At 39.2% G+C, this 9,158-nt stretch overlaps 1 protein-coding gene across 1 annotated transcript; it reads left to right on the forward strand.

Moving 5' to 3' along the window:
* Positions 1 to 2,540: 2,540 nt before the first annotated feature.
* Positions 2,541 to 9,067, forward strand: LOC117467355 (immunoglobulin-like domain-containing receptor 1). The gene is made up of 9 exons (XM_034110925.1): positions 2,541 to 2,626; positions 2,778 to 2,838; positions 3,464 to 3,634; positions 4,561 to 4,710; positions 4,953 to 5,072; positions 5,238 to 5,384; positions 6,076 to 6,195; positions 6,309 to 6,481; positions 6,990 to 9,067. Exons 2-9 carry the CDS (start codon positions 2,793 to 2,795, stop codon positions 7,719 to 7,721), a joined length of 1,659 nt encoding a protein of 552 aa, XP_033966816.1. The 5' UTR covers positions 2,541 to 2,626; positions 2,778 to 2,792; the 3' UTR covers positions 7,722 to 9,067.
* Positions 9,068 to 9,158: the final 91 nt, after the last annotated feature.

Below are 9,158 nucleotides of genomic sequence, written 5' to 3' on the forward strand. Positions count from 1 at the left end.
TCCCTGAGGTATTCTCCTATTTGTTCCCCTTTAAATTGTGGGGTTTTTCTCTGGAAGTTTTTCCTTGTACGATGTGAGGGTCTAAGGATAGAGTGTGTCGTATTTCTCATACTGATATTCTGAACAATCTGTGCTGTTGTATTTGCTGTAAAGTGTCTCTACTGTAGGCTATTTTTATTATATGTACAGCACTTTGGCTCGACCAAAAATCGTTTATAAATGTGCTATATAAATAAAACTTGATTTGATTTTATATATATATATCTATATACATATTGCACTTTGTTCATTGTTATAACTTGACAGTCCTTTTCATTTTGAAATGTACGTTCATAGAGTTGATATGGCTTCAGGCAGATATATATAGTTTCAAATGAACTGGCATACTGATAGGCACATTTAATGCAACATCCTGTTTTCAGTGTAGGTGAATCAATTACACGTTTTCATCTCTACTATACTGAATTAATATAGTGCATAACCACAGTGCAATGGTGTTTTCACATTAAGGCCACAGCAGAAAGGGGATCTTTGGCAGGAGTTTTTCTGAAGGCCTGCAGGTGCACTGTGGGTGTGCTTACAGGGAAAACACTTTGTTAAAATGAAGGACTTGGAAAGCACTTCAGACACACAGAGGTCCCATTCATATGCAGATGTGGCCTCAGATGTCTATGAAGGAGGAAACGTTCTAAAAGCATGTATCTCCAGGAAATGAAAAGCTTTGTTTCCTAGTTTAAACTCTAGAGATTCCAACAGTCAAACAGAAAACACTCAGTAACAACAAATGACACTCACATACAAACAAGTTCAGGCTGACCTCTAGTGGTTTTTGTTAAGAGTTACATCTAAGCGTTAAACGAAAGTACAGCATCTGTGGTGTGAAATAGTAGCTAAGGAACATAATCAAAACGTTTTTTCTTCCTATGAAATAATATCACCACATTTCCCACCACGTTTTTGTGCTCATATTTGTCATGTTAGGTTAGGGTTAACTTTAAGTGCAAGTCATGTCATTTTCACAATAATAATGTCATATAACTTTGGCGTTTGATTGCAATTAAAGGTTAAAAGTGAATGAATCCTAATTTATGATGATATTTGTGTCTTGTTTGATGTAAAGTACATGTCCATTGGTCAATGTGACATGCCATGAATCAGCTTTGGGAATTAAGATGCTCTTGGATGAAGGGCATCTCCAATGTGTTTTTATTATGCACCTAGACCAGGGGTCTGCAACCTTTTTGACCAAAAGAGCCATTTTGCTCCTTTTTCCAAAACATTTTTTTGTCTGGAGCCGCAAAACATATTTCATAGTTTTTTATTGTTATATCAGACAAAAACTACAGGTTTTTTGCATTTATTGGGCTATTTATTACATGATATAAAACTGTTAACCTCTAATAAGAAACAAATAACTCTTATAAGGAGAATTAAAAATAATACACAGGCCTACTTTAAAATAAATTAAACACAGCACTTGGGGAGTCCTCTGCACATTAAGGAAAAAAAATATTATTAAAATGGGCCCACTTTGAAATAAATAAAACATATAGCTGCACCCTAAAAAGAGTTAAAGGTAGGGTAGGTAAGAATGGAGAAACCAGCTCGAGTGTGCTTGAATTTTAAAGTACACAACCGGAAAAAATATGCCTCTTCCTTCAGACTTTCTTCAGAGTCCCTCATCCAACACACACGCACGCGCACATGACCAATGAGTGCACGAGATAAATGTGTGCACAGATGGAAGGCTGACAGGCAGGTAGGCCATCCAGTTATTTTAGCCGGGCCGGCTCAGATGATTGGTCGTGCTTTTTACAGCGCTACGGCTTCCAGAGATTAATTTTTGTATGTATTTATTGTCAAAGCATTTAATATATTCATTGCTATCGGGACGTTAAGAGCATTCCATGGAATATAACAAAAAGTGTTTTCTGAAATAAATTACATACCCCATTGAATTATGACTGAAGATCGTCAGCTGTCTTCCTCTCCCTTGTTGTTGTTGTTCCGTAAAGGCTGCACCACCGTTGACAACTACTCTCTACATATCAAACATACCGGTAAACCAGCATCGTTTGCTGTGAAAGCATATAACTCTGTCCACACAGAATTAAATCCTGTGTTCCTCCGGTACTTTTCTTTGATTTATCCATAGTTCGCTCATCGAGCCGGGGGTTATTCGCCTCCAAGAAAAGGCGCTCGTGCTGGACCGTAGCAGGATGTGACGCATATTTTAGTTGACCTAATTAAAACCGTTTTTTATTTATGTGTCACAGTATCACCTCAAAATACAAGATACGAAACATTTTCAACAATGCAACAAAATATAAATAGTCCTACAAATACTTTTATTTTATTTCCTTCTTATTTGTGGCTAAGCTCAAGGGAGTTAGAGCAGAGGGCTTAAAGGGCCGCATGCGGCCCGTGGGCCGCGGGTTGCCAACCCCTGAACTAGACGAATGAACTATAAATAAAGAGACACACGTGGCTTTACAAATAGCTATAAGAATGATACACGGCTGTGTTGTTTTTGTAAGGGGGGGGAGAGAGACTTCGGTGAATGTGTTTACGTCACAGGACGAATTCACCTGTTTCGGGGTGTGGCCAGAGGTGACTGCAGGCTCAGGTATTAACCGCAAAAACACACTGATCAGGACGATACAATGAGCAGCTGTGTGTAACGCTTCGATTAAATTATAGGTCTATTTTTTGATCTCTTCTTTTATTGATTTATTTATTTTTCATCCGAGGTGTTTTATTTCCAACTTTCTTCCCAGTGTTCTTGTGTCACCATGCGGAGATTAGCGGCCGCGGTCCTCCTGCTGTCGCTTCTCAAAGGTAATTGTCATTAATGAAAAGTTAGCCTCGTGCTCTCGACTGAACCTACTAATGAATTGGATGTTTGTCAAAATATCCAATTAAACTTACTAAACTATCTGTCTCATCATTTTGTTTGTCATAAAGACAATCGGCCTGAATGGTTGACTCTAACGAAGGTCTATTTTGGGGATAGAGAAAGCCCTATTATGCTCATTTTATATTTCATATATGTTGTTTTTTTTATTATATTTGGATAATTACTCTGGTATATACGTTTATGAACTGTAACCTAGATGATTTTCCAGCTAATGTTCTAAGACCTGTCCACATTTAGGGTCAGATTAACAGGTTTCATTCCAGCTCCTGAATGTTTGGCTGGTAGTTTCACAGTAAGCCATTTCCTGTGCCTTTGTTCTTGTCACCTGTTTTTCTGGTTCTGCCACTGTGTAAAAAAACACCTCAGTAGATAGAAACCCTCTCAAACATTGTTTCTGTCTGACCACACCATTTCGTACTTGACTTTTGGCAACTCTAGCCTACTGCTCATAATGTCCAGTTTATTTTATAGAGATAGCTTTATACATTCTTACACAAATACACAAACTACTGTGCGTAATCATCTGTTGTGTGTGTCTCCCTGCAGTTTCGGTGTGTATGCAGGTGAATGTTCCTGAGCAGGACCGCAGCACAACCCTGTTTGCCTCAGTGACCCTTCGCTGTGATTACTCCACCTCTGCTAACCTCCAGGATGTGCTGGTCACCTGGAGGTTCAAGTCCTTCTGCAAGGACCCCGTGCTGGAGTACTACTCCACAGGTAACACAACCTGCACTCCATGTACAACACACGTCTCAGAGGCAGGGGCGCCGCCAGGGATTTTGGGCCCCATGAAAAGATAATCACATTGGGTACTTCAACATTTTTTTCTTATTGTTCTAAAACAGTTTGGGCCCCTGTCAGTCATGTGCCCTTAGAATCGTCCTAACTTTTCACCCCCTTACGGCGCCCCTGCTCAGAGGGTACACTATTCTCACTGAGCTGCTCAAAGGAAACAGAGCCCTCATGTTTATATAAATAGTCTTATATTCTCTCTGAATATTCTTCAATCCCACAGTGAAAAACCTCATCAATGGGGTATTTATTTCAGTTACTATGAATTAAAGTAGTGTAGTTGAAGGCTGCAACTATCCCAGAAAATTGTCATGTGTGCATTTATTTGTACATTTGTACTATTTATTTAATAGTTGTCATGTACTTTTTTTTACATATGTTTATATATTTCAAATCTATATTTCTTACTTTTTACTCTAATCTATTAGAGCAATCTTAATGCTGAACTACACGTCATGGTCGTACGACATACTCTTTTTTTAATACAGCACTTTTTAAACAATGTAATAAAAGTGCTTCACTGGGTTGACTCTGGAACAATACCATTTCAGGATAGCAATGGAAAAAAAACAGACAATTACAATAGTAAAACATGACAATAAAATACCCTAAAGTGATTACAAAATAATTAAAAGCAATAACAGATAAGACATGTCGGAAATGAAATGATGGGCTCACATTGATAATACATATTTATGTTAAAAGACACATAAAGTCCTTGACTTGAGATGTGGGGACTTTTTTTTGTTAAAGACATACTTTCTGGGCCACATGGATGTCTTTGCTACTAACTCATCCATCCAGTATTTGTAGAGATTGTTTTAATGTAAACTTTGCTTCTTGTTTTGCAGCGTACCAAGCCGCACTACAGTTAGGACAGGACCCTTCAAATGACTGTCCTGACCGCCAGCGGACAGTCCGCACAGTGATACAGAAGAAAGGCAGCAATGAACCCATGCTGGGACCCGAATATCGGGAACGCAGGATCACCATCCAAAACAGTGAGTTTATTCAAACATTATCGGCACCAGGCTCACCCTATTTGTGAGGGCGATTAAAATAAAACTATCAGTGTCTTAATAACTCTATTTTAATTAACTAATCCGATTTTTGGGTTTTATAGTTTTTCTAAGAGAAATCACAAACTATATGTTCGGTGAAGTGATGATAGGTCATGTTAACTATTTGTTTCAAAGTTGCTGACCATTGTTTGATGTGTGTCGCTGTGTGTGTTTTTGTACAGAGGCAGACTTGGTGATCACTGAGGTGATGTGGTGGGACAACGGTGTGTACTATTGCTCTGTCGACGCCTCGGGAGACACTTCAGGAGACTCTGACAAAGAAATCAAACTCATTGTTTACCGTAAGAAACGGAAAGAAACATTTTTGTCAAAGATATACTCACAGATTTTATTGTAGCCCCAAATGGTGAATTTCCATAGCGTTTACTAAATGTTTCCAATAGGAACTAGAACAAAATCATGGACATATCTATTAACAAGACGTGCCTCTTTCTCTCCTGTCTCAGACTGGTTGACAGTGTTGCTCATCGTCATCGGAGCCCTCCTCCTCATCCTCCTCTTCTGTATCTGCTGCTGCCAGTGCTGCCCTCAGAGATGCTGCTGCTATATCCGCTGTCCCTGCTGCCCGGAGCAATGCTGCTGTCCTGAAAAAGGTAAAAAGCAGAGCTCCATTTAGAAAAATACATGGAAAAAGAATAGTTAATTTTAAGAAATATTGGAAAACACAAGTTAAAATGAAAATATTGGAAAAAAAATTAAACGTGTAAAAAATAATGAGTTCAAAATATGGTTGAAAAATATAACAAAAATGTAAAAAATTAAATAAAAAAAGAATTATGACCAAATTGAAACGAATAATATAAGAAGACTTGGAAAAATAGGTAAAAACAAAACGGAAATTGTCAAATTAAAATGTTTGAGTGAGTCTGAACAAATAAATATATGTAAAATGTCACAAGAACTTCCCAATTTTTTTTAATAAAATGCCCAAAAATACAGTTTGATGGACTGTATATACAATGTTCAATGTATGTCTCTAATCATCATGTCCAATTATCTAAAGAAGGTATCCACTCATGGTTAGGAGAAATGGTCAAACTCTGCAGTGTACAGCCCAAATGGGTGTGAGTATCGTTTTAAAAGAGATTTGGAAGAAACCCAGACCTTTCTTAAACGTATTCCTGCAACTAGGATTTTATACTCCTCTGGTCTAAACCAAAATCAGTATCATCACTCGGAAAGCTTTGTATGAGCTTTGGAAATCAGCATCAGTGGCAAAAGTCTGTGTACTTAGTGAACATCTGCCTGTATTGATGAATATTAAAGCATGTGCTCTTGTTTCAGCGGTGATGCAACATCGTATGATGAAGGACGCTCAGAGGGCCATGGCTCCCTGGATGGGGGGGCAGCCGTTATATGGACAGATGAGTAATGGCTCCCAGATGAACCCACTGCTCTACGCCGGTACACACACACACAACACACGCGCTACGCAACTAATCCTTAATATTCTAGATATATATTCATTCATACATGTCTCCAAATAAAATAAATTGTAAATGTTTTCTTCCCTCTAGGATCTGTTTCAGGGAAGAGCATCCCGATGAAGTCCATGCCCCTCCCCCCTCCCCATTCTTCAGCCTACAGCATGCCCCCTCCCAGTGCTCATGGCACGCACACCCCTAATCACATGCTGGATTACCTGGAGGGCCAGGTGAGGGGGATGGACATGGCCAGCCCTCTGATGCAGGTAACCGCTCTTGTTCTCAAATGTGTTAATGTTAACACAGGAACATCTGATTATTTTGTCAACTCTTTATATTTAATGACTGTTTTCAAATGCCATTTTCTTAATTTCTTTCATTTTTTTAAAGCACCTTGAATTGCAAAGTATTGAAAGTTGCTATATAAATACATTTGCCTTGCCTAAAACAGTAATGGCTACGATTCCTGTTTACTTTAGTCTTTATTCTAGTATTAAACGTTTCCTTTCATGGTTAATTGCAATTAATTACTGATGAAAGAAAGCAGTTAATGCTGATTGTGTTGTTACCTAGATGTACCTGCTTTGCCTTTTGAAAACTGCTTGAAATTGGGCAAGTGTCTGAGTCATTTTTCCTTAATTTGGACTTGAAGGTGTTACAAATGTAGAACTCTACTCTGTGCCACTGTGTTTGTGTCATGAATAGTCTGGTTTTGATCACACAGAACTAGTTTTTTAATAGGAACTTAATTTTGTTTCTCTTTCTTTCCATCAGTCCCAGCCTCCTCCACAGCACATGCCCCCACCTCACATGCAGCAGATGCCCCCACCTCACATGATGCAGCAGATGCCCCCACCTCACATGATGCAGCAGATGCCCCCACCTCACATGCAGCAGATGCCTCCTCCCCAGCACATGTCCCAGCACGTCCCATTTTCCCCTGGCCCTCCCAGCATGATCTCTGCTCTGGATGATGGCCCAACAGAGCGCCGTGTCATCACACTTCCACCAATAAGAGAGCAGCCACCAGCTAGAACTGCACCCCCTGCACCAAGGACTCGGCCCCCCAGCTCCAGCGAGAGCAGCGGCTTCGGCCGTCGTGATGAGCGAGGACCGGTGGGCAGGCGTAACGTCTCCCCCGCCCCGTCCAGAGGGATTCCCAGGAGCTACAGCGAGGAGTCCCTAGACGGGAACAGGCGCAGCGGTCCAAAAGAGGGCATGATGCCCCGCTCCCGCTCCAGGGACGACCTGTTTGACAACAGGTCCAGAGGAAACCACTCTCCTCCAGCATCACGGCACTCCAGAAGAGGGTCCTGGAGCTCGGATGATGAGGGCAGCAGCAGGAGAGGAGGAGGAGGAGGAGGAGGAGGGGGAGGAGGAGGAGGAGGAGGGAGGAGAGGAGGTGGAGGCTGGGTTGACCAACCTCCAAGCTACAGCGAGTACGAACCTGGAAAGAAACCAGGAGCACGGAGGAATGAACAGTACTCTAGACGCACAATGCTTTAGTTCTAGACAGTGACACACACCAACGCACTTGCGTCAAAACAAACGCACACACCTTGAAACACGTGATTATATAAAACAAGTGATGCGGGTGAAGTGAATCTAAAGTTAGTATGTCTCTCTCAGGGCAACAGTTCTCGCAGTGGCACCAGCATCGTCATCTGAAAGCTGCAGCTGTGAAAAGCCCTGTGACCTCTGCCCCAGAGAACATGCACACCTCCCTAAAATCTGGAGCCTTGTTTTTTGGCTACTGGTAAACTTTTGAATGCCAATATTTTAATGTTTTTAAAATGATTCATGAACCAACTCAACCAAAGTTGGCAGAAGGAATTATATAATGTGAATATTCCTCAGGTGTGCAGGAGGTAAAGCAAATGTAAGATGTAGGAAGAAATCCTAAATGATACCCATATGATTGGTTTGCGTTTTTAGATATTGATGTAAGAAAACTGCAAAAGTCTTCTTATAGAGCTATTTTGGGGATAATATTTCCCTCTGCTGGTTCATTGTTTTATTAAGATTTGAAATAATGCCTCCTGTTTGATAGTTTTATTTGGCTTTTAATTTTTTTCTCTCGTAACCTTATTTGTTTGGCAGTCATACAGTTGATTCTTATATTTTAATGATACCATGAAACATTAAGTGCAGAATAAATTACTCGAATGGCCAGTATATTAAGACATATTACAAGTTTAATGTTTGTAAATAGTATTTTTTTACATTTCTTGAAGTGTTTTGTTATGCTAATGTTTTGAAGGAAAAGGTGGATGCAGTTAGACTCTGGTCAGATAATAATTGTGATTTTTAACCCTTTTGTACATATAACGAATGAAGTATTTACACTTTCTTATGAATAACTGTAAACACTTTGTAAATAAGTAATGTACATGTTGACAGAAAGTTATGTCAACAATGTTACAGGCACAAAAAGTGTATATTTTCTTTTTAAATTAAGCACAATAGGAACATGTGACACAATATTTGTTGGTGTACAGTTTGGGAAATGTACCTAGTTTATTTTCTACCTTTTGCTTTAAACATGATCCATCAGAGATACAACAGAAATACGTTAATCATGGAATTACAATGGTTGACTCTCCCATTTATGTTTAAGTTTTTAAGTACAGTCAGTTTCTGTTATCAATATTGAAAATAAACTGTTTACCCTCTGTGTAAAACAAGATTGTCTATTTTCTATAACACATTTGAACTTGTATTTGTAGATGCATGACAAATGTTACATTAACAATGCATAATAAAGAAAAAAAGGTATTCTTGTATATTCTGAGGCACTAAGGCAATTTGAAATAAATAAAAATAAAATATTTCTTATGCTATGTATTAGAGAAAGTGAAGGCTATATTTTGTATATCACAACTGTGTATGTTTTTGTAGAGTGTTATTTTTAGATGTTGTATTTAAAAGATCTTCCAAAAGTCT

This window comes from Pseudochaenichthys georgianus, chromosome 3, assembly GCF_902827115.2.
Source record: "Pseudochaenichthys georgianus chromosome 3, fPseGeo1.2, whole genome shotgun sequence".
Lineage (NCBI taxonomy): Eukaryota > Metazoa > Chordata > Actinopteri > Perciformes > Channichthyidae > Pseudochaenichthys > Pseudochaenichthys georgianus.